We start from the raw sequence: 25720 nt of genomic DNA on the forward strand, positions 1-25720 counted from the left end.
TTTAAAATCTAGTCAATATGAAAAATCGAGTTAAAGTTGACAGTGTCCCTTTTAAAAGGCACAAATACAACAAAAGACAACTCACTTTGATTGTTACTAACACACACAAAAATTACTTATTGAAATTGTCAGTTATCAAGAAACATACATGAGTAGAAATGTATGATTTATAAAAAGTAGCAGCAACAATGGCATTCTAAAAGGTTGAGTCTCTGCATGATCATTTATTTTAAAGATTATGCATCTGTGGTAAATACATCATGTTTTTACATAATTTAATGTTTTAGCTTATGATAATTATAAACTTCAATGAAAAGACTCATTTGTTCCCAAACATTGCTTTTCCAGTATAAGCACATAGGTTGCCAAGTAAACTGAAGGGAAAAAAGTGCAGTTCTGCTCAGAAAGATGACTAAAGTGACAGTGAAGTTCAACATCTGAATGACTTCCATATCAAATCTGCTCAGTTTACAAGTGAAAGGATGGCTTTCCCAAATTGCCAATGCACTAAACTAAGCTGGGAATCTGAAAAGTTAAATTACATTTTCCTGGTTTGCAATTAGCTAAAGTTCTGCAAATGAAATTTAGGCCCGAATGGTGCAAATACTTAATTATGCACAGATGAGTAATCTCAGTTAATTCAATGAGGATGTAAAATTATTCACATGACTAAGCATTTACAAGATCGGGTTTTAATTGTGTTAATGGATGAGCCACTGATAGCTATGTGGGCTTTATGATTCTAACAGGAATAAGTATTACCAATATATTGGTCACTAAGCAGATACAATAATGCACACAGATCTACAGAGTAAGATGGTGCCATTTTAAGTCAGCCACTTCTCTGTTCTGTCACTGTACTGTAAACTCAGTGTCAATCCATGAACAAAATGTTAGTGAAACTTTAATTATTCTTCCTCATATTAAACAGCTGTAGCAATTCTTTGAAACGCTGCCACAGGTTTTTCCATAGCGCAAAAAAAAAAAAAAATTATCACTGTATTGCACAATTTGTAAGTGCAGGTTATGTGCATAAAAACCATCTTAGTGTTCACATGGCAATTTGCTAAACATACATTTAAAACTATAATACAATTTACAAAATCTTTTTCAACAATTCTACTCTTAAAAGTATCCTGAGAATATTACAATGTTTATTTTACAAGCCCTTCATTTCTATGCTTTGTTTATCCCCTCAGTTGGACAAGTTTATTTTACATGAAATATTGTTGCTATATTTTACTATTTATCTTTTAACAAAACAGTATACCATTTTCATTTGAGTAACTAATCAGCCTCATATCTAGCCTAATTATAAATCAAGCTTTCTACATTTTTTAAATAGGCCAGGAAAAGTAACGTAAAATAATTTCAGAAACAGTTTTAGCTTGTTAAAAAAGATTCAAAGACTTTGTGCATTTTTAATATTTTGGTCAGGTATTTAGGTTATGCTGTTTACATTTTGGCAAAAAAGAAAAAGCTCCAAACACCTTCAATACATTTTTCTTTGATTTTTTTATATAATTTGCAACTCTACAATATATTTTATACAACTAAGGTCATAAAGTACTTCACTCTTGTGTTTTTATTTGCTTTTTTTCTTTTTAAAGGTGCTTAGAAAGATAGACAAGTATTGGAAACAAATTCAGCATCTTTTGGCTAAATACAAAAGTCTCGCTGGAAAAAATGTAAAATATTTCAGTTGCTTCCTCTCTTCACAGTTACTTAAATAAATACCCTTTATCTAAAGATAAATTCTAATTCCTTATCCTATACAACACCTGTCTGTAGTTTTGTCTTGTCAAGATTAAAGCTTCACACATTATCTTTACACAGTTTTATTAGGAAGATATCCATGTATTTGCATATTTTGAAAAGAGGGAGTTCAGGATTAAAAATATAGGCTTTTTTAAAGGTAAGTGCCATCTGCTTACAATGTTTCAAGCTATAGCATAGAAAACCCAAGTTATGGAATATCCTTCAGTTTCTTATCCCCTAGGTGAGAGAAAAAGGGCTCAGGTGAGTTGCAGAGGTAACCAGCTTGGATTCCACAAATGGGAGGGTAGTGGCGGTGGTTCATCATATCAGTGTCCCATGGGCCAGTTCCTTCTGTGGCGTAAGCACCTGCTTCAGAGGCAGAGATTTGCTTATTTTCTAGACAGAGGGGCAAACTTATTCATGGCTGCCAAAGAGTAAAAGTTTGTAGGGTGACAATTGTGGTTGTCAGAGTAAAGGGTTATCGTGATATAAGGTTTCCATCTGGACCTGGCTTAGGAGAAGGCCAGGTGTTCAGTGTGAGAAAAGCCCATGCTCTGAACAGAGGAGAGGTTACCACAAAAAGGGGACGGGGGGAAAACGGGACATTTCAGCAACATATTGTGTGTGTATACATTATAAATATATATAATATATATTTTACAGCGTCAGCTATGATTCCTACATTAGGCAATATAATCCAAATCTGAAGGACCTTGTTAATCTTTAAGGCATCACGGATTTAAGCTCCAGGAAATAAATATGAACACAGAAAAGCAAAAATCTTTGTGGCACCAATTGTAAAACTATCATTGGTACATGACATTTGTTGGCATTTCCATGAAAAATATGATCAGAAAACTTACACACAGTATTGACAAAAATATCAGAGCATAAATTTCACTTCATTTTTCAATACTTCATTTACTGGGCTAAATTGATCAGGCAAGATTCTCATTTTTACTGTTCCATCAGCTCCACAGGAGAATATGTGATTTGCTGGTCCTGTCTCAATCTGCATGACTCCTGTCCCAATGTTTCTGAAGATTGACTGTCGAGCATGCTCATTGATGAAAGTGTGAAGAAGATTAAAGGTAGATAAACTCCATATCTGAAAATTTTTAAAATAAATAACCAGTAATGTTTATGCTTTCTCAACTCAGTGAAAATCATTAATGAAAACTCAGGACCACCTAGCTTGATCAGATGTTTCATACTTGGTCTTCATTTTCAATCACTAATATTCTCATAAATATTTAACTATAAAAATACCATTAAGGTAACATCAAGGTTGCACAGATAAACATTGAAGTCAGGAAGTACAAAAGTTAAGGTTCATCACAGTATTTTAGAAGTTAAGACCTACCGAATGATCCATTTCCCTGGCAATGCAAAATTCTAGTTTAGTATTTTTAAGAGGGATTAGAATTTTGCAAATACTTAGTATGAAAACATTATACAATGCCTTATCCCACCAAATTAAAGTTACCTTTATATTGCCTTCTGCTGATCCTGTAACAAAGTATTCTTCTGCAGGATCCACAGCAATTGCTTTAACGGGAGAATCATGACTCTGGAATAGCTGTCGTTGTTGCTTTTGGCGAAGATCAAGTATACAAGTAAAGCCTTTTCTGCCTCCTGATATTAAAAGCTGATGTTTTGGAGCATATGCTAGCACAGTTGCTCCACTATCATGACAGATAAAAGCTAAAATACAAAATAAAGAACATAATACGTTAGAGAACATAATACGTCAGCTTTAGCCTCCTTCAGCGCTAATGGTTTAACACAGTAGCAACAGTAACATAGGCTACTGAATTAGATGGAACAATGATCTGATCCAGCATAACAATTCCTATCTATGATAGTGGCCAGTTCCAGATACTTCTGAGAAAGGTACAAGAAACCCTGCAGTACACAGTTAAGAAATAACACTGCTCTACAGCCAAAATGCTTCTGAAATAAATGTAGTCAAACTTTACTAATTCTGCGTCACTGAGAACGAAAATGATGCTTCAAATTGTTGATTGGCTCCAGTTTTCAAGATGTGCTATTCGGTCAGTATATACGACCCTTGACTTGGGAATGGCGGAGGATAAGTGAGTTATAAAGGGAAGGGATCTCAATTTAAACCAGAAATGACTAAAATACATCTTTGACTGGATCTATGAATAAATCTATGACTGGATTTGGACAGTACTTGCTTTTTAGGCAAAACAATGAATGATGCAATCTGAAGCTGGTATTGCGTCATACAGGATATGAATTGCATCATGTTATTCCTAGAAGTCATGGATGATGCAATCATAACGAAGCTTACATCACTCTGCTGAACAAATTGCCCTATATCAGCTCCAGAAATCATACAGTGTCATGCTCTCTTATTTGTCAGGGTTTGATTTTGCAAAGGGACACATTTCTGTTTAGCCAAAGTGAGCAGAGATGCCTCGTACTTGTGTGAACAGTGCAGATAACTTCTACTATGTTTGTGGTGAAGTGACTTTTGCATCACAAAAGCGCAGTATAACCACTATGGTTAAGAAAGCCTATCACCTTTATTTTGGCTGCAAAATTGGAGATCAGGACAAGAGGTGGGCCCCACACATATGCTGCAACACTTGTGCAACAAATCTTCGCCAGTGGTTGAACAGGAAAAGGAAATCTATGCCTTTTGCAGTGCCAATGATTTGGAGAGAGCCAACAGATCATACCAGCAATTGTTACTTCTGCATGGTGCCTCCAGTTGGGAAAGGTGTGTCAAAGAAGAAAAAGTGGAGTGTGCATTATCCAAACATTCCATCAGCTATTCGCCCAGTACCCCACGAAGAAGGGCTGCCGGTTCCTGATGCACTAGAATCATTCTCACTTGAGTCAGACGAGGAAGAGGATGAAACTTCTGGTCCTGAACCATCAATGTCATAGGACCCACATTTTCTCCCATCCTCCTCCTCTGAACCACACCTCATAACACAAGGTGAACTGAATGACCTTGTCAGGGATTTGGAACTACCCAAGAGTAAGGCACAGCTGTTGGGCTCCAGACTACAGCAGTGGAATCTCCCGGCAGGTGATGTTAGGGTTTCCATGTTCCGTGACCATCAAAAGGATCTTGTCCCATTCTTCTTCATGGAAGGTGATCTTGTAGCCTGCTACAACATCCATGGTGTGATGGCAGTCCTCAACATCGTTTACGATCCAGATGAGTGGAGACTGTTCATTGATTCATCAAAGACGAGTCTTAAAGCTGTTTTACTGCATAATGGCAATGTTATGCCATCAATTCCAGTTGGTCATGCAGTCCATATGAAGGAAACCTATGACAACATGAAACAACTTTTGAGGTGCATGAACTATGACCAACATCAGTGGCAGCTTTGTGGCGATTTGAAGGTTGTGGCTCTCTTGCTTGGTCTGCAGACCGGATACACAAAGTACTGATGTCTTCTCCGTGAATGGGATAGTTGTGCAAGAGATTCCCACTACATCAAGAAAGATTGGCCACTCCGACAGTCATTGGAGCCTGGAAGGAAAAGTGTTCAGCATCCACCACTTGTTGAATCAAGGAAGATTTTGTTACCACCCTCACACATCAAGCTGGGTCTGATGAAGAACTTTGTCAAGGCCATTGACAAAACACAAGCAGCTTTCAAGTACCTTCGTGGAACATTTCCAAGGTTAAGGGAAGCTAAGATAAAGGAAGGTTTCTTTGTTGATCCTCAGATTCGTGAACTTCGAGATGATGCATTTGACCATGCACTGCGTGGCAAGGAAAAGACAGCATGGAAAGCCTTCCAGTTAGTGGCAATAAATTTTCTCGGAAACAACAAGGCAGACAACTACAGGTTGTTGGTGGAAAACCTCCTCAAGGCATACAAAAGCCTTGGTTGCAACATGTCACTAAAGATACATTTTTTGCACTCTCATCTAGATTTTTTTCCACCGAACTGCGGAGCAGTGAGCGACGAGCACGGCGAGCGATTTCACCAGGACATTGCAACAATGGAGAAACGCTATCAGGGCAAATGGAGCCCATCAATGCTTGCAGACTATTGCTGGACAGTGACAAGAGATGCTCCATTTAATGAATACAAGAGACAAGCCAAGAAGTGCCGAGTAGACACTGAATAGGACTAAACTATGTACATAATAGTTTTTTGCCTTTTGTTTCATAATACATTTTATTTATATAACCCTTTTGCTGATTTTTAAAGTGTTACAAAAACAGGACAGGTGAAATATTATCATGTAAAGCAACCATAAACACATGAAAAGACCTAGGTTTACAATTTATGATTAAAACTCTCCTATCTACACAATATACATAGACATAAAATATAAAAACTTAAATATCTTAGCAACAGTAGCCAGTTGTTTTAATTGTCATATTTGAATTCAGCACATCAAAATACATAATAAATAGCACATTTTATCTCTGAAGCAGACGGCTTCTCAAAAATTGTAGACCAGTGTAATTGTAGTCCATAAGATGATCTCAAAAGCCATGTGGTTCCTACTAAGTGTGGCAATAATGCACAGTGTTCACTGTGCACTGACTAGTAGTAGCTATCATCTTGATATTCCAGGCACAATAAGTAAGGCTGCAAGTCTGTCACGGAGGTCACGGATTCTGAGCCTGAGCAGCTCGGGCAGCCCCTGGGCCAGCCGCACCCACCGCTGCAGGGGCAGTCTCGGGCTACTGCGACCCCCTCCCCTCCCGTAGCAGCAGGAGTTTGGGAGCAGGACGGGGCTCAGGGCAGGGGGCTCAGGGATCTGGGCAGCACTTACCTCGGGGAAGGGCTCCCTGGAAGTGGCAACATGTCCCTCATCTCCTAGGTGAAGGCGTGGCCAGGCAGCTCTGTGCACTGCCTCTGCCTGCAGGTGCCGCCCCACAGTTCCCATTGGCTTGGGGTGGGGGCAGTGCACGGAGGCCCATGGCCGCGCCTCCGCCTCAGAGACGAGGAACCTGTAGCTGCTTCTGGGAAGCCTGCCAGCCCTCTTCCCCAGCAGCTGCGGGGGTCCCGGGCTGCATGCTGTTCCGTGCCCCAGAGCACCCAAGTTTAAGTTAGGGGTATATAGTACAAGTCATGGACAGGTCACGGGCCATGACTTTTTGTTTACTGCCCGTGACCAGTCCATAACTTTTACTAAAAATACCCATGACTAAAATGTAGCCTTAACAATAAGTAGGGAGTTGCCAAATCCATCTTGAAGAAAAAACAAAGCAAGGGAATTGAGTACTGATACCTTCTACTGTCAAGTCACTAAGAGACCTTGCCACACAGAGGCGCAAATCCTTAGGTGGTGTAAGCTGAAATAGGTCCTATGACTTCAATGATAATTGAAGCTATGATAATTATAACAGCTGAGGACCTGCCCCAGTACATAAATATTTTTTTAAAGCACCATTCATAATGTATTTAGACACTATGGAGAAAGACACTGATGAAAGACTGTTTATAAACATATTTTGCAACTAATGAAGATATAGATAATAGTTATGGCTATGGACTATCAAAATTAAGTAAAAACTGTAATTTAAAAATCTTAAAAGAAAATTCCAGAATTATTTATAAATTTAAAAGTATTAACTTGAAGTACAACATTTTTTGTTGTGTTTTTACTTACCATGCACTAAACTATTTGCAGGTGCAACTAAGGTATCCCACAAACATATATTTCTGTAAAAGGAAAAGATATGTTGAACTTTTTAATTTAACTGACTTAACTACTAATGCAGTTTGAAGAGAAAAAGGTAGGTACTTTATATATTTGAAATAGTGCAGCCAGTATCTGAACATTTCACACAACACTGTTTTATGCTCAAATACATTAGTAGAATTAAAATGAACGTTCAGATTGACAAACCCAAAATTACTCACTCATTCAACATTACTTGCATTTGTTTACTGTGTTCTATTATAAAGAACTCCACTACCATCCTTCCAAAGCCTTATTCTTATCCTAAAAAAATATGACTAATTAACCACCAGTTAAGATTTTTATTAAATTATAGCAGTGGTTCTCAACTTATTTATCATTGTGGGCTGCATATGCGGCCCACAATGTGTTATCTGGCTGCAGGGGGCCGGGTGGCAGGGCAGCAGCAGCAGCAGCCCTGACCCCAGATCTGTGTGGGGCCAGCTGCCTGCCTGCCTCTGACCCCGCAGGGGCAGCTGTAGGGTGACCAGACGTCCCGATTTTATCGGGACTGTCCCGATATTTCCTTGTTTGTCCCGCATCCCGACCGACGTGCGGTCGGGACACTGGACAAACAAGGAAATGCGCCGGAGCCTGGAAGTGCTCGCGCCCCCCCACCCCGACTCCACCCCCTCCTCCCCCGATTGGCTCCCTCCCCAAATCCCCGCCTCTTCCCCGGGCTCACCATTCCTCCTCCCTCCGCAAGCGCTGGAGGGAGGCCCGGGAGACTCAGAGGGAGCGCGGGGCCGGGGTGAGTAAGAGTCTGGCCTGGCCCAGTGCAGGCAGGACTCAGTTGGGTGGTAGGGAGAGGAGGGGGGCGGCCCGCGGGGCCAGGCGGTGGCTGTTCTCCGCCCCGGGCAGCGGGACTCGGGAGCAGCTGCTGCTGCAGCTCCCACTGCCGTGGGGGAGGAAGCGGCCGATGGCCAAGCTCGGCGGCTGCGGCGCCTCCGAACCCCCCGAGCCGGGGCCTGCTGCGGGGACCCAGCAGCGGGCACGCTGCGCCCAGCCCCTGGCCAGTCGCGCCTGGGCTGCTGCCCAGCTGGCGCTATCCCGCGGCGGCCCCGGGGTGGAGGCATCGGCAGCCCAGCCCCGTTCGTTCCCCTGCGGGACCCGAGTGGGACGGGGGGGCTGGGGCCTGCTGCCCCCGCTCCGGGGCCGCCGCGGGATAGCACCAGCTGGGCAGCAGCCCAGACGCGACTGGCCAGGGGCTGGGCGCAGCGTGCGCGCTGCTGGGTTCCCGCAGCAGGCCCCGGCTCGGAGGGTTCGGGGGTGCCAGAGCCGCAGCCGCTGAGCGCCATGGCCGCTTCCTCCCCTGCGGCAGTGGGAGCTGCAGCAGCGGCTGCTCCCGAGTCCCGCTGCCCAGGGATGAGAACAGCCACCGCCTGGCCCCGCGGGCCGCCCCCCTCCTCGCCCTACCGCCCGACTGAGTCCTGCCTGCTCGGGGCCAGGCCGGACTCTTACGCACCCTGGCCCCGCGCTTCCCCTGAGTCTCCCGGGCCTCCCTCCAGCGCTTGCGGAGGAAGGGTTGGGTTTTTTTTTTGGCCACACCCCCCCGCCACGCGCCCCGATATTTGACTTGGGTGATCTGGTCACCCTAGGCGGCCGGCAGCCTTGACCGCGGACCCCCACCATGCAGGGTTGGCTGGCAGCCCCGACTCCACCACACTGGGCAGCCGGGAACCTGGACGCCACCACACAGGCTGGTCTTTAGCACACAGCTGAGCTGGGCTGCAGCTGTGTGCTAATTGGGCCACATGCATCCCATGGGCCGCTGGTTGAGAACTGCTGAATTATAAATATACATATAACATGAGCACATAAATATTGTATAGTCAACCCACTCATCTCTGTTCTTGCACAGGATTCACATTAATTTAATTTCTCTTGTGGTTGGAGTCGCCTACATGCTGGGTTTATTTTCTCTATCAGGGTCATATTTAAAAAAAGTTTTAAGGTCAAGTTTTGAGCTAGTCCAAGCCTGGACAATCTCTCAAATCTATAAAAATAGTAGCACTTACTAAAACATTTGTAAAGAGGAATGAAAGGACTTCTGTTCTATTTGATGCGACCATATCACAAGTTGGTAGGTGATAATCTTAACTGCCCAAATCCCAAACTACATAGTAGCAAGAAACACTAAAAAACAGTATTATTTATGAATACTTAGCCTCCAACTATGATCTTGAATCAAGTTTTTACCTGTTATCAGTAGCCTGTCCAGCTGTGGCTATCAAAGAGGAGGAACTGATGAAAACAAAATCATTGGCTGTTTTGTTATGACACTGCCACGTCTGGAAAATTACAGTACATGGTTAGGAAGTAGTCATGTAACATATATACTATACTATACTAGCACGAAAGCTTATTTAAAAGATAAAAAATACATTAGAGGTTGTTCTTCAATCAACTAAAAGTGAAGGAATTCAGAGTTCAGACTGTAACGCTATACTTAGTCTACCAATAGTCTTACATTCTTAACGCTTCCAGTGGTATTTGCTTTGCAACCAACGATAACCAAATCATTTTAGATCTTATTTTGCATTCTCTCTCTTCAAATTAAGAAATATGGTTATGAATTGAGAACCTGTCTGCTAAATTTCAACCAAATAGAAACAAGACAAGGTTAGCTGAAAAAAATCCTAGTGGATTCTTATCATTTCTGGTGCTGCCAGGAGACCACCTAGTACAAAGCAAATTTATGCACTGCAAGTTTACATTTTAGCTTACCAGATATGGTTTGGGTGTGCTTCCAGTAAGTGGGCAACACTTCCAGTTTGTTTGATATAAACATATATATCCATCAGCATCAACAATCCCGAACTGAAGAGAGAAAATGTATATGTATATTTTTAATACACAATATAATACATATGCATGTATACTTTGCTAGGCATATTTAAGATAGAAAAATTATATTGCCACCACTTCAGTCCAGTAGATATTAAATAGAAACTTTATCTTCCCAGAAACACTTGTATTGTGTGCCTAGTCTAACTCTGGAAAGCAACTGCACCAGAACCAAACCCAAATCCAACACTCTCTTGATGCAACACACCAACTAACTTGGATTACAGCATTTTCAATGCACATGATATTTCTATTGTGTGTGTCATTGTTATGGAAAAGGAGCAACAGCAGCTAAAGCAGAAAGGATATTTTTTAAATTGATGACTTCTGTTAATAGACTTAAGGGCTTTCTACACTGCCTTGCAGATTGGGGCTGTCAATAGCAGTGCACACCAACATGCTGCGCTATAACACCCCCATCTGGACTCTACAGGTGCAAAGTAAATAGTGTCAATGGCCAATGAGGGTCTGGCTGGAGAATCTTGCCTACATGCTCGGGGTTCTACTGATCGCCATATTTGGGGTCGGGAAGGAATTTTCCTCCAGGGTAGATTGGCAGAGGCCCTGGAGGTTTTTCGCCTTCCTCCGCAGCATGGGGCAGGGGTCGCTAGCTGGAGGATTCTCTGCTACTTGAAGTCTCTAAACCACAGGATTTGGGGACTTCAACAGCAGAGTCAAGGGAAAGGGGTTGGGACGGCTTTGTGGCCTGCATCATGTTGGAGGTCAGACTAGATGATCTGAATGGTCCCTTCTGACCTTAAAGTCTATGAGTCTAAAGTAAAAGGTTCCTAGTTTGCGTTAACGTAATCTTGTTGAAGAGAATATGTTAATGCAAACTAGGTATCTTAGTTTGCGCCTGCAGAATCCAAATGTGAGAGTTACAGTGCAGCATTTTGGTGCACACTGCTATTCACACCTCAGTAGTCTGAAAATGCGGGGCAGTGTAGACGTAACTGTCTCTTAGAAGTTTTCTTTCACTATTCTTTGACTTAAAAAGTCTTACTGAAGCAGCAGTCCTCAGAACGGTGCTGGAACAATGGTGTTTATACTACAGCTTTTTAAAACAAATGATCTACTCAAGTCCTGTGTACCTGTATCCTGATATACCTTGGTATGTATAACTTATGTTTAGCTTTGCAAAATTTTTTAAAACAGACACTGTTCTCACCAAAGTGTTCTAATTCTGCAATTACGAAGGGGGTTCCAGGGTATTTATTCTGGCTCATACTTCAAGCAGATATGCTGTCTGGCCCTCCCTTACCCCTTTAAAAAGATGTTTGAAAAGCGAATAGCAGAAAAGCAATGCTTTTGAGAGTCATGCTGTCCAAGGAGTCCACTATTTTAATGCATTATGTTCAGGGCCGGTGCAAGGAAGTTTCGCGCCCTAGGTGAAGCTTCCACCTTGAGCCTTGCCCCCCACCCCTCCAGGGAGCCATGTGGCAGCTCCCCACCCCAGCTCACCTCTGCTCCGTCTCCTCCCTGAGCATGCTGCCCCCACTCTAATTCTCCTCCTCTCCCAGGCTTGCAGCGCCAAACAGCTGATTGGTGCCGCAAGCCTGGGAGGCACGAGAAGTGGAGTGGCTGCTATGCTGGGAGAGGGAGTCTGAGCCGAACGTGTCAGTGCACCGCCGGCAGCCCAGCCCAGGAACGTTGTGTTAAAAAAAAAAATAAAAAAAAAAATTGGGGGCACCGCTTTTTGGCACCCCCAAATCTTGGCACCCTAGGCAACCCCCTAGTTTGCCTTAATGGTAGCACCGGCCCTGATTATGTTTGAATACAGTGTTATTTATTGACATAGTGAACCAACAAAGAAGAGCTGTTTATACTGTTTTGCAAAAAAACAGGAAGTAGGTAGAGAGGATTTCTGTATAATACCTTATTTCCTTGGTGATTGAATCTCATTCGTGTTATCCTTGAGTTGCCACCAGAGCGGAAACATGTAATTTGTTGTGAATGGCCCCATTCAAACATTCTCACACTACCATCTTGAGCACCTGTCAAGTCTGTAATAGAATAATATATTTTAATAACTCTTTCCACATATGTTCTACTATTTGAATAGAAAATCCAAGCTTCATCTAAGGGAAAAAAGAATCTGACAAATAAAGTTTAAGTTTCCTATGGTCTTTTAGCAGTCCTATAGTAATGCCTAGAGGTCCTAACAGACTAGGGCCCCAGTCTGTCTGCTCTTTTGTTGTTTTACTGCATATTGTAGGTGAAACAGGAATAAATTTCCAATTTGGTACAAGTAAAATAGCTTTTGAAGGCCTGTCCTTCCCCAACTTTTTTTTAAAAGAGTGATGGTTTCATTATATAGAAGGTTCACACAATATGTGTGTTTTCTAAAATTTTTAATATACTTTTACTGTTGTAAATTAGTAATACATATTGGGAAACAAGGATAGTTATGAGAGTACTGTAAAAACAATATCTGTTAATACAATGAACTTACAATAAGGTAGCGTTGGATGGGAAGCCATTCTTCTGACATTATTAATAGCCTTCTTGATCAGCTGTTCAATATAAAAGATAATCAAAGACAATTAAACTATGCAACTAATTAAAACCCTATTGGATTAAATTAGTTATGGGAAATGACTGGTTTCCTTTTTTAAATTCCCCACTGAAAATAAAGGCAATACCACTTTTAAAAATGTGCGTGAAAGTGAATGGAAGCTGAAGTTTCTCCCAACACTAATGCAGATTCAAATGAACAGAATTTTTATAAACTCAGATATATGTAAGCTTTATGCTTCTTAGATTTAAAGATCTAAATATAAACCCTCCTTTGCCTGCAATCCTACCTCTTTTCTTGCCAATCCCTTTCTGATTCCATTAAATTTATTGGAATATTCCTGAATAATGTAAGGTAAGCAAGAGAGGCAGAAGCATGTAAAAAAAGAGGTAAACAAAGATAAAAAAAATACTAGGAGGGAATATATTGGCTTTCGTTTCTACTTAGTCATTTTATAATTATAGGTTGAAAAAGAATTGGACAGTGTAATTTGTGGCCCTCCGCTGGAGAACAAGTAATATAGTTAGCTCCCAATTTAAAAAAAAAGGGAGATTTTCAAAAAGACACCTGAGGGATTTAGAAGCATAAGCCCATTGACTTGTGCTCCTAAATACACTACCATGCCATTTCAGTCCTTTGCCTCTCTGCCAAGTGATGTGCTGATGGGAGATCTTCAGACTCCTGGGAGTCCCTTGCTTTACATTCTGCCATGAAAATGAAGGAAACGTTCAGATTATTTCCCTGACTGATGGAGTACACACCTCTCTGCTATCTTCTCTGGGGTTCATAAAATACTTCTGGAAGAGCACTTTTTGGCATTTGGAATGTACTAAATATCGAATTGCCAGGGTTTTGTATTTTAAAAAGGGGTCCTGAAAAAGGATACTCAAGATTGCCTCTCTGAACACACAAACTCCTGGTGCACAGGATTGTGTCCTATAGTGGAGATAAATGTTTGTTGGAGCTCAGCATTAAACTATTAAGACATAATTTGCTACCCTGTGTGATGGTGGATATCTGAATGTTTTAACTGGGTGCACTGGCATCAATGTATTTCAGAAAAGCCAAACAGCCAAATGGAAGTCACATTTGATTGTTACTACCTATGGGACAGATCTCAACCAGTGAGCTTGGAGGTGAAAGACTCCATGTCTTATCATTCTTGTAAGCCTGAAAGAGGTTATTAAACTAAAACTTTCTGTAGAGACTGCATAACATTGCAGCATTTACTAAAAAGTAGATAACTATGACTATTGATACAGAATTAGGCTGCCTGGCAATTTACAAGATAAAACATTGCCAGTTTATACCAATTTGGTATATAGTTGTAAATACATGTGTTATCTGGTAATTTTTCAGTTGGTCTATGCATTTTCCTCACAAATCCTAGAATCTCTATTCCCTCCTCCCCCAAGTTTAATCCATGCACCCAAACCTCACAGCCTGCCATCCTGCAGAGTGAGATGGGCTAGACAGAACTATTTTTAAAGCTTAGTGATACCACTCCTACATAGACTGAAGGGATCACTATAGAATCACACACACACCCATCCACACCCCATATAATACGTCACTTTAAAATACTGTATGAGTTAGTAAAGTATCTTGTTTGTTTTAAACTAAGGTCAGCCTGGAATAAAGAGGGCCTAAATCAAAACCCCAAGATCTACTCTGAACTCCAGATCCAGACACTAACAGGCTACCTCAAAACCTTGGATCAAAACACTCCTGAATGCAGGTGTTAAAATTCTTGATCCATATCCAAACTTATCCACATTTTACAATGTTCAGGTTCAGTGTTGAGATTCAGCTCATTAGAGAGAAATTTAAGTTGCAGACTTTTATTTGAACTTGAATGTGGAGTTTTTGTTCAGGTCTCCTATTTCACTCTGAATATATGCTTCTTTCATCATTTGCATAGTCAAACCATTTAACTATATGTGAACTAAGACACTTTTTTGCCTAGTTAGTACATCTGAAATCAGTAATAGTACGTTAACCCATCAGCATTCTGAGGAAGTGGATGAGGGAGATGTAGCAGTATGCACTCTGTGCTGCCCTGAGCTGTAGAGCACTTTCTGCTGCTCCTTCACTCTGTGCAAGCGTAATCCAGTAACTATGAAAGGCACACAAACCTTAAAGCACTAGAGATATTAAAATGTTATTCTCTGACAAGTGACTTACCACAGATGCACCTCTCCCAGTCTGTGTGCTACCAAGCCAAGGCATGTTGATAGGGGTGCCAGGATTGCTGTGTGTATAAGGTGTAGTACCCTGAACATTTGCCAGGTCATCACGAGCATGTATAACCAAGAAGTCATCAGACCTATAAATGCAACATTAGTAACCAGAGTGCTGATTAGACAGATTTTTGAAATAAAGCATTGAGTTACTCTGGATTAGTTAGTAGAACCGTAACCAAATTGCAAGAGCTACTCAAATAAAAATGGAATAAATATACCCTTTAGCCTCCACTTCTGTGTCATCATCAACCCAGGTGTAGATTTGTGTAGCTAGAATCCCAGAAACATCTAGTTCTTGAATGTCATGGCTGGAAGCTATTGCAATGCAGTTCCTGTTTGCCTGAAGAACAGTTACAAAAGAATGAATTTAAAAACAACAGTTTCCCAGAATGGATCTTTAATTTTACTGTTGTCCTTTTGCTGGTACAATCATTTGTAGACAAACATCTAGCTAGCCAATTTGCAAGTGCCCACATTTGTGTGTGCATATCATACAGGTGCTACATTCTATTGGGTCTACAACTGTGTACAAAAAGTTGCAGTGATGGAGCCGAAATCTCTTTGAAAGTTTGTCCCCTTATGCTTGCCAGGCAAAATTACACATTCATGTTACTGTATTTATAAGCCCCTTCCTCCCAGGAAGCTTGAGTTCCTTCTTACCTGTCTCCTTGTGGGAAGGTTAAACAGGTTACTGATTTAAGTTCTTATACAACAACATTTATAGCTGAGTGCCTTGCAGATGTATCGGAGTGAACACAAAAGCGCTCTCACATTCTCTCTTCCTCCCACCCTCTTCTCTCTATACAGTAGAGCTCTATTCTTCAATTGGCAGCCTGTGGCCCAGATCCAGCCCATGAGGACATTCCATTTCACCCATGACCGAGCATTAGCTGTTTCTTCATGCCTACTGGGAAGCAGCAGCCAGAGCTTCTCAGGAAGCAGCAGAGGTCTCCCCATTTCCCCTCAGAAACTGAGCAGGCTACAGCCAATTCTTACTGGGAAAGCGGGAGGAGCAGGAAGAGCTCTACAGCTCAGGGCAACTCCATTTTCCTTCCTCCCACCTCTCCTGTGAGCAGAGATGGCTCGTCCGCTCCTCCCACTTCCCTCCCTGTAAAACCCAACCTGAGAAGGGGGAGGAGAGTGAAGAACACTTGGAATTGGCACCCCTGCCTTGATGGGGAAGAGGGACCCCACTGCAGTCCCCCTGGCCTGGGAAAGGAGAGGTGAAGAACCCCAGAAGAAGCAGAAGTGAGGCTGTAGAAGCCAGAGTTTATCAGCAGTTGGAAGCTTGTTGGGCTGGGCAGATGAGGACTGGGGCCTGAATAGATGGGAGCTGAGACGATGCACTTCAGTTTATTTTTCTGCTGTTTACTGTCATGCCATGTATTTAATTTAGAAACTTTTCATTTATATTTAAACATACTGGAACTAGACTGTTGATACATTTCCACTTGCAGAAGTAAACTTTTAATCAGGCACTTAATCAGAAGCTTATGCAACATAAAAGCACATCAATTATTGATTGCTTCGTTAGTTTACACACATCATGCAGTCAAGTTTTTTGCGGGGGGGGGAGAGGGAGGGGAGAAGAGAAGATGGTGCGAGTGTCAAAATTTCAGGCAATAAGAAAGGAAAATTAGATGTCCATTTATTTCTTTAAAGTCTAATATTAATTTAAAAGTTTTAACAGAATATTAATAGTATGCTGTTTAACTAGCATTACAGTGTATTAGTATAGTTACTTGCAAGATTTCATTGAATATTGTCTACTGGCATGCTTAAGCTGAACTGAAGGAGCTATGGGAGACAGTTACACAGATGAGATTTTCAGGGACACAGTAGAGCCTAAGGAAAGGGATAGATAATAAAACAGAAAATATCATAATGCCAACTATATAAATGCATAGTAGGTCCACACCTCGAATATTGTGTGCAGTTCTGGTCGCCTCGTCTCAAAAAAGATATATTAGTATTGGAAAAAGTACAGAGAAGGGCAACAAAAATGACTAAGGGTATGGAAAAGCTTCCATATGAAGAGAAGTTAGAAAGACAGACTGTTCAGCTTGGAAAAGAGATGACTGAGGGGTGAGTCTACAACAGGGGTGGGCAAACTTTTTGCCCTGAGGGCCACATCTGGGTATGGAAATTGTATGGTGGGCCATGAACGCTCAAGAAATTGGGGGTTGGAGCGTGGGAGGGGGCTTCAACTGGCGGTGCGGGCTCTGGGGTAGGGCCAGAAATGAGGAGTTTAGGGTGTGGGAGGGGTGCAGGTGGGAGGGTGAGGGCTCCCGCTCGGGGCGCAGGCTCTGGGGTGCAGGAGGGTGGGACCAATGAGTTCAGAGGGCAGAAGGATGGTCAAGGATGGGGCAGAGGGTTGGGGTGCTGGAGTGGATATGGGGCGCAGGCTCCAGGCAGCGCTTACCTCAAGCAGCTCCTGGAAACAGTGGCATGTCCCTGATTTGCAGAGGCACGGCCAGGCAGCTCTGCACACTGCCCTGTCCGCAGGTACCACCCCTGCAGCTCTCATTGGTCTTGTTTGCCGACCAATGGGAGCTGCGGAGGCGGCGCTTGGGGTATGGGCAGCGTGCAAAGCCCCTGGCTGCCTCTACACATAGAAACCGGAGGGGGGACATGCTGCTGCTTCCGGGAGCTGTGCAGAGATATGGCACCTGTGGAGCGGGGAAAGCCCCGGACCCCGCTCCCCGGCAAGAGCTCTAAGGCCAGATTAAAACGTCTGAAGGGCCCGATGCGGCCCCCGGGCCATAGTTTGTCCACCCCGGTCTACAACATCCTGAATAGTGTGGAGAAAGCGAATAACAGTGTTATTTACACCTTCACACAACACATGAACCAAGGGTCACTCAATTAAATTAATAGGCAGCAAGTTTAAAACAACCAAAAAGAACGGTTACTTACCTTCTGTAACTGTTGTTCTTCGAGATGTGTTGTTCACGTCCATTACACATTAGGTGTGCGCACGCTGCGTGCACGGACGTCGGAAACTTTTTCCCTTAGCAGCTCCCATCGGGTCGGCAGGGCCACCCCCCGTCCCGCCAGAGCGGCGCCCAGCTCTAGGGTATATATATCCCTGCAGACCCGACCCCTTCGGTTCCTTCTTGCCGGAGACTCCGACAGAGGGGAAGGAGGGTGGGAAGTGTAATGGATGTGAACAACACATCTCGAAGAACAACAGTTACAGAAGGTAAGTAACCGTTCTTTCTTCTTCGAGTGATTGTTCACGTCCATTACACATTAGGTGATTCCCAAGCTTACCATTGGAGGTGGGTAGGAGTCAAGGTACAACTGACTGTAGCACAGCCCGTCCAACCCCTGCGTCCTCTCTGGCCTGATGGTGGATCGCGTAGTGGACTGTGAACGTATGCATGGACGACCAGGTGGCCGCTTTACAGATTTCCTGGATAGGAACTTGCGCCAAGAAGGCTGTCGAGGACACTTGGGCCCTAGTCGAGTGAGCCCAGATCTCTGGGGCCGGTATGTTGGCGAGCTCATAACACGTGCGTATACAATGCACAATCCATGCTGACAAGCGTTGTGTCGAGATAGGCAGGCCCCTCATACGTTCCGCAACGGCAATAAACAGCTGAGGTGTTCTGCGGAACGACCTGGTCCGCTCCAGATAAAACGCCAATGCCCCCCGAACATCGAGGGTATGCAGGCTGCGGTGGCTAGGGTCCGTATGGGGCTTAGGGAAGAATACCGGTAGACAAATGTCCTGTCCCATGTGAAACTGCGAGACCACTTTTGGGAGGAACTTGGGGTGCGGCCTCAGTTGCACCTTATCCTTATGGAAAACTGTATAAGTGGGTTCTGAAGTGAGGGCCCTCAATTCCGATACCCTCCTGGCCAATGTGATGGCCACGAGAAACACCACCTTCCACGAGAGGTGCATGAGGGATCAAGTGGCTAGGGGTTCAAAGGGAGGCCCCATGAGCTTAGTTAGGACTAGGCTGAGACTCCACGCAGGGACCGGTGGGCGCGAGTAGGGAAACACCTTCTCCAGCCCCTTGAGGAATCGGGCTACTGTGGGGTTGGAGAACACTGATGCCCCCAACTCCCCCAGGTGGAACGCCGATATGGCAGCCAAATGCACTTTAATCGAGGCGGGGGCGAGCCCCTGATGCTTGAGGTGCAGTAAGTAGTCCAGGATCGATGGAACTGAGGCCTGCAGAGGCTGTATGTGCTGAAGCTCGCACCAGTGGGAGAATCTCTTCCATTTGGCCAGGTAGGTCGCTCTTGTGGAGGGCTTCCTACTACCAAGGAGAATTTGCTGAACCTGGTGAGAGCACCTGTGTTCCGCATCGTTCAGCCAGAGAGATACCACGCCGTGAGATGTAGCGACGATAGGTTCGGGTGGAGCAGGCAACCCCTGTCCTGTGTGACTAGGTCACGATGGAGGGGGAGAGTAATCGGGTCGGCTATGGACAATTCCAGCAGGGTCGTGAACCAATGCTGTCATGGCCACGCCGGGGCGATGAGGATAATTGTCGCCTTGTCCCTGTGGGTCTTGAGGAGGACCTTGTGGATGAGCGGGAATGGAGGGAAGACATACCTCAGGCTCCCTCCCCACGGAATCGCGAAGGCATCTGCCAACGAACCCGGGCTGAGGTTCTGGAAAGAGCAAAACTGAGGGCATTGCCTGTTGTCCTTGGTGGCGAAAAGATCCACCCGGGGAAAACCCCAACTCCGGAAGATTGAACGCAGGACGTCCTGCCTCAAAGCCCATTCGTGCATGTGGTAGGATTGGCTGAGGGGGTCCGCTAACCTGTTTTGGGTCCCTGGGAGATACGTTGCGATAAGATGGACCGCATGGGCTATACAGAAGTCCCATAAATGGAGTGCCTCGCGACAGAGGAGAGAGGACCGGGACCCGCCCTGCTTGTTTATATAGAACATGGCGGTAGTGTTGTCCGTCAGAACTGCCACGCTGTGACCCTCTACGGTGGCGTGGAAGGCCTGACAGGCGAGGCAAACTGCCCTCAGCTCCTTCAGATTGATGTGAAGCAACCTGTCTTCCCTGGACCACAACCCTTGGGTCCGCAGTTTCCCCAGGTGCGCCCCCCAACCCAGGTCCGATGCATCTGTTACTAACGTCAGAGTGGGTTGTGGGGCAGCAAAGGAAATCCCCTCACAGACCTGCTGTTGATCGAGCCACCAGCGGAGGGAGCTCAACATCCGAGCCGGGATCGTCACCACCAGATCCAAGGGGTCTCTGTTGGGGTGGTACGTTTGGGTAAACCATAACTGCAAGGGTCTGAGCCTTAGGTGGGCATGTCTGACTACGTGTGTGCAGGCTGCCATGTGTCCCAGAAGCTGCATGCAGCACCTTGCCGTCATCGTGGGAAATTTTTGGACGGAGCTTACGGCCCCTTGAATTGCCAAGAACCGCGACTCTGGGAGACTTGCCCGCGCAGTCACCGAGTCCAGGAAGTCCAGTCTCTGTGTGGGAACTAACGTGGACTTGGGCACGTTGACCAGTAGGCCGAGCCTGCCGAACATCTGTAAGGCCAGCGTCACGTGAGAGCGGACCTCGGCCTCCGACCTGCCCGCGAGGAGCCAGTCGTCTAAGTACGGGAACACGTGCATCCTTCTTTTCCGAAGGAAGGCTACTACCACGGACATGCATTTCGTGAACACTCGCGGTGCCGATGCTAGGCCGAAGGGCAGGACCGTAAATTGAAAATGGCGCTGGTTGACGGTGAAGCGCAGGAACCGTCGGTGGGCCGGATTGATGGCGATGTGAAAATACGCATCTTTCATATCGAGGGCAGTGTACCAATCCCCCGGATCCAGGGATGGGATAATAGTTCCAAGGGAGACCATACGGAAACGCGTTCTGACCAGAAACTTGTTTAGTCCGCGCAGGTCCAAAATGGGACGGAGGCCCCCTTTTGCCTTGGGAATCAGGAAGTACCTGGAGTAGAATCCTTTTCCCCTTAGGTCTGGTGGGACCTCTTCCACTGCTCCCATTGTGAGGAGGGTTTGCACCTCCTGCATGAGAAGTTGCTCGTGAGAGGGGTCCCTGAAGAGGGACAGGCAAGGGGGATGGAAGGGAGGGGGCGAGGAAAACTGGAGGGTATAGTCCACCTTCACTGTGCGCAGGACCCAGAGGTCCGATGTTATGCGTGACCATGCACGGTAGAAATGGGACAGGCGGTCCTTGAAACTTAGAGGTGGGTCCGGAATGGGATGTGGTACGCTGTCCTCGAGCGTAACTTCAAAAGCCTGGTTTACTCCCTGGCCGCGGCTTGCCCTGGCCATGACCTTGGCCTTGGCCAGGAGTATTGTTACGTCTTCGCCAGTTATCCCTACCACGACAGCGGTACGGTTCGTGCCGGGGGCGAGGGTGGTACTGCTTCTGTGGTGGTTGAGGCTTAAAGGGCTTGTGCTGTGTCACCGGGGTATGCATTCCCAACGACTTTAGGGTCGCTTGCGAGTCCTTGAGGCTATGTAGCCTAGCATCCATTTGGTCTGAAGACAAGCCTGACCCTTCAAACGGAAGGTCCTGCAGGGTGGTCTGCACCTCTGGCGGAAGGCCTGAAGCCTGTAACCATGCCGAGCGCCTCATCACTACCCCTGACGCAATTGTCCTAGCCGCTGCATCAGCTGAGTCGAGGGAGGCCTGCAATGAAGTTTTGGCCACCGCCATCCCTTCGTCCACTAGGGCAGTGAACTCTGGATATGCGTCCGGAGGCAGGGATTCTTTCAACTTGGAGACTGATGCCCAAGAATTAAAATTGTGTCTATTTAGAATCGCCTGCTGATTAGCGATCCTCAGCTGGAGGCCCCCAGACGAATAGACCTTCCTCCCGAATAAGTCCAAGCGTTTCGCCTCCTTGCCCTTGGGCGCAGGGGCTTGCTGGCCATGACGCTCTCGTTCGTTGACCGCAGAGACTACCAGGGAACAAGGAGGCGGGTGCAAAAAGAGGAAGTCGAACCCTCTATATGGGGCGAAATATTTTCTCTCCACGCCTCTTGCAGTTGGTGTACTGGAGGCAGGCGTTTGCCATACCGTCTTATAGTTAGACTGGACTGTCCGTATAATCGGGAGAGCGACTCTGGAGGGGCCCTCCGGGCTCAGGATGTCGACCATGGGGTCCTCCTGCTCTACAGTCTCCTCTGCTTGCAAGCCCAGATTGAGGGCTACCCGGCGAAGCAGGTCCTGGTGCGCCCGATGATCAATCAGGGGAGGGCCAGACACTGTCGTGCCCGCCACTGCCTCGTCCGGCGAGGAGGAAGCGGTCGGGGCCTTTTGCCCATCCTCGCCTTCTTGCAACCCTTCATCGACTGGTTGTTCCTCCGGGGCCTGTTCCACGGCGTGGCACTGGGACGGTACCGTGCTCGGTGCCGAGTCCACTCCTTCCCACTCCTGTGGTCTAGAGATCGTTGCCTCCTTGTGAGAGGGCGGACGGTACCGCGGGGAGCAGGATCGGTACCCTGATGGCCCAGATCTCGAGGCCCTAGATGGGGGGCCTTACTGGTGGTAGGCCCCGGGTGTCCAGAATGGCCATTGGCCTGGCTGGCCCCATTGGGGACGACCAGAGGCTTCGTAGTCTCTACTAGCCTGTGTCCTATGGGCATACCCGCCGTACCGGCCCGAGTCAGTCTCCGACAACATAGACGGTGATCTGGAAGGCCACGGCGGTGCCGGTCCGGGTTTGGGGAGTAGTGTCTCCGTGACCAGGACCCGGAGTAGCGTCTCGCCGACCTGGACCTGGATCAGTACCGGTGACCACGGGACCGGGAACGACTATGGTTGGTCGGTCTCGGGGAACGTGTAGCCGACGCATCCCGGTGCCGACTCAAGTATGGCTGCTGAGTCGGTGCCGACCACTTACTGAGGCCCGACGGCTGTGGCGCCTTCTGCGCGGAGGGCAACCGGGAGTCCACCAAGGCGGAACTCAACCGGGACTGGTGCCGTGAACAGTGCCGAGATGGCGACTGTGATGGGCTCACCATCGCCAGCTTGCCTCTGGACGGCAGTCTCGGCGGAGTGTCCTTAGTTTGTGGAGGGCCCTCAATGGACAATTCAATGAGGTCTTTTGCTGCCTCAAATGTGTCCGGAGTGGAGGGCTGTTCCAATAGCTCCTCCAGTCCTTCTTCCTCACTCGACGCGCCTATCCCGGGGCTCGACGGGCCTTTCGGCGCCGGAGCCACTACCGGGGCCTGTGCCGGGGCCGTGCCGGCCTTAGGCGCACTCGAGGTCTTCGCTGGTGCTGCCCTCTTATGCGGGGAGCGTCCTCGGGCCTTGGGTTGGCCCTTCGATTTTGCCGGCGAAAACGACCGGTGCCGTAAATGCCCCCGTTGGGTCGGTGCCGTGGGCTTCGGATGACCCACCGGCGCCGGTTTCCGAACCGATGCCGGGGCGCTCCGCACTGAGGCAGACGGTGCCGTCGAAGTGGAGGGCTGTAACGCCATCTCCATGAGCAGCTGCTTGAGGCGAAAGTCTCTTTCTTTCTTAGTTCTGGGCTTAAACGCCTTACAGATCTTGCATCGCTCTTTCTGGTGAGTTTCCCCCAGGCAGCGGAGACACGAGTCATAGGGGTCGCTCAACGGCATAGGCTTGCGGCACGTGGCACAAGCCTTGAAGCCTTGGGCGTGCGGCATGCCCCGCCGCCCAGGGCCGGTGCCAACCAAACACCCACAACGAGAACTTCAAGAACTTCCTAAAGAACTGTTAACTACTAAGCTTAACACTAACAACTAAAGAATTGATAACTGTTGCAGATAACACTAATGACTATGCTAAGGGACACTCTCAGACGAGAGACAGAGTTGTTCCAACGCCGCCACGGACGGTAAGAAGGAACTGAAGGGGTCGGGTCTGCAGGGATATATATACCCTAGAGCGGGGCTCCGCTCTGGCGGGAGGGGGGGGGGTCCTGCCGACCTGACGGGAGCCGCTAAGGGAAAAAGTTTCCGACGTCCGTGCACGCGGCGCGCGCACACCTAATGTGTAATGGACGTGAACAATCACTCGAAGAAGTAGTAAATACTTCTTCACACAGTCACCTGTGGAACTCATTGCTAGAGGGTGTTGTGGAAGCCAACAGTGTAAGTGGCCAATCCCAGGTGCTTCAGATGGAATGAACAGAACAGGTAATCATAAAGTGATCCATCCCCTGTCGCCCATTCCCAGCTTCTGGCAAACAGAGACTAGCGACACCAAATTGCCCTGTTCTGTGAATTCCCTCAGAAGCATCTGGCACCAGCTATGGTCGGAAGACAGAATACTGGGCTAGATGGACCACTGGTCTGACCCAATATGGCTGTTCTTATGTTTTGTTCAGTAAGACACGAAGAACCAGGAGTGGGAGCGCTGAGTGCAGCAAGGAAGGGAGCTGTGGTAAGTTTAACCTCTAGTGACGGGGGAGGAGGGCAGAGGAAGGAACATGGGGACAATGCAAGCCATATTCGGACTGCTGGCAAGTGTGATATATTCTTACACAGTAAGAGTACTATCTATAAGAATAGTCTGAAGTATTATGTAATGAAATATGTCCAGTCTATTTTAAAACACAAAAAGTTACCTTTTCTTTATACTCACTTTATTGACTGCAAAAGCAGTAATGATGTCAGATTCTTTATGAATAATTCTTGCTTTACCTCCTGGATATCCCAGATCTGCTTCTATCTGTATTTAGGAAATAAAACCCATATTTCTGTAAGTACAAGGCTTTGTTCAACTTTTAATTCGTATTGCAAGCATAAAGGCCAAATACTAGATCATATATGATTATTACATAAATGTCTCAATAGCATATACCATATTATGTTTGCTAAGTAGTATACTTAATTGAGTCTACTGAGAAAATTAAATGGTCTAAGTATTAATAGGTTTGGCTTCTTTTTATTGTATCAAGATTGCCATTTTGGGGGATTCTACAAGTTCTCACCTCAATCACACTTTTGTACCCCATTACCTTCCTTGAACTGCTGGAGAAGGATATGGACTGCACACGTACATGAGGATGTTGACAAAAAAAACCATCAGGCACTTCATTATGTTTACACTTAATTTTTTACTAAGGATCAGAAGAGATCCATAAGGGCCTTGTGAATATTTGATGCAACTTACTTCTTCGTATTTCAGCACTGAAGTAGATGAGATTGGCCAAGGGACTGCATGTGCAAGATCTAGTGCAGAGGAATAATTTGAAAATCCTGTCTTATTTTGCCCACCTGCCATCCATTCAACTATACAAATCTGCTGGGCTGTCTTGCACTTTTTCATATTGCAAAAATACACAAATTGAAGCAGCTAATAGAAAAAACTTGATTCCAAAGCTAAATCTTTGCTATCTAAGGTAGTATTTGATTCTTTTGACTGATCTGCATTCAATTTTAAAGCAGAAATCACTTTACGAAGTATTTTAGCTATTTGTCAGTGTACTGCAAGATTCCAAAGAGGATCTTGTGACGGCACTGATAAAATTGAGCAATTCCCATGGGAACAAAACCATTACCACTATAATGAGATCATGAAGTGCTACTAAACATCAATGAGGACACAGAAATTATGACCTGTATTTCAAACTTGAATTGGGTAAGTGCTCCAAAATATAACAAGTGCAAGGTTCCAGAACTGCTGTTTTCTGGCTTCTCTATCTTAGTTTATCGAATCTAAAGTCTTTACCGGTCTCAA

The 25720-nt window shown here is 45.8% G+C and overlaps 1 protein-coding gene across 2 annotated transcripts in view; it reads right to left on the reverse strand.

The window, feature by feature from the left end:
• Window positions 1–204: 204 nt before the first annotated feature.
• Window positions 205–25720, reverse strand: part of DMXL1 (Dmx like 1) — a 157607-nt gene continuing 132091 nt past the window's right edge. For both annotated transcript variants that reach the window (XM_054031319.1, XM_054031318.1), the window contains 10 exons: window positions 24623–24709; window positions 15276–15397; window positions 14999–15140; window positions 12752–12812; window positions 12175–12302; window positions 10180–10272; window positions 9652–9743; window positions 7381–7433; window positions 3245–3462; window positions 205–2866 (listed from right to left, as the gene is read on the reverse strand). In XM_054031319.1, coding sequence (XP_053887294.1) covers window positions 2642–2866; window positions 3245–3462; window positions 7381–7433; window positions 9652–9743; window positions 10180–10272; window positions 12175–12302; window positions 12752–12812; window positions 14999–15140; window positions 15276–15397; window positions 24623–24709 — 1221 coding nt within the window. In that variant the 3' untranslated portion in view covers window positions 205–2641. The remainder of the gene's footprint in view (window positions 2867–3244; window positions 3463–7380; window positions 7434–9651; window positions 9744–10179; window positions 10273–12174; window positions 12303–12751; window positions 12813–14998; window positions 15141–15275; window positions 15398–24622; window positions 24710–25720) is intronic.

Source organism: Malaclemys terrapin, chromosome 6 (genome assembly GCF_027887155.1).
Source record: "Malaclemys terrapin pileata isolate rMalTer1 chromosome 6, rMalTer1.hap1, whole genome shotgun sequence".
Classification (NCBI taxonomy): Eukaryota; Metazoa; Chordata; order Testudines; family Emydidae; genus Malaclemys; species Malaclemys terrapin.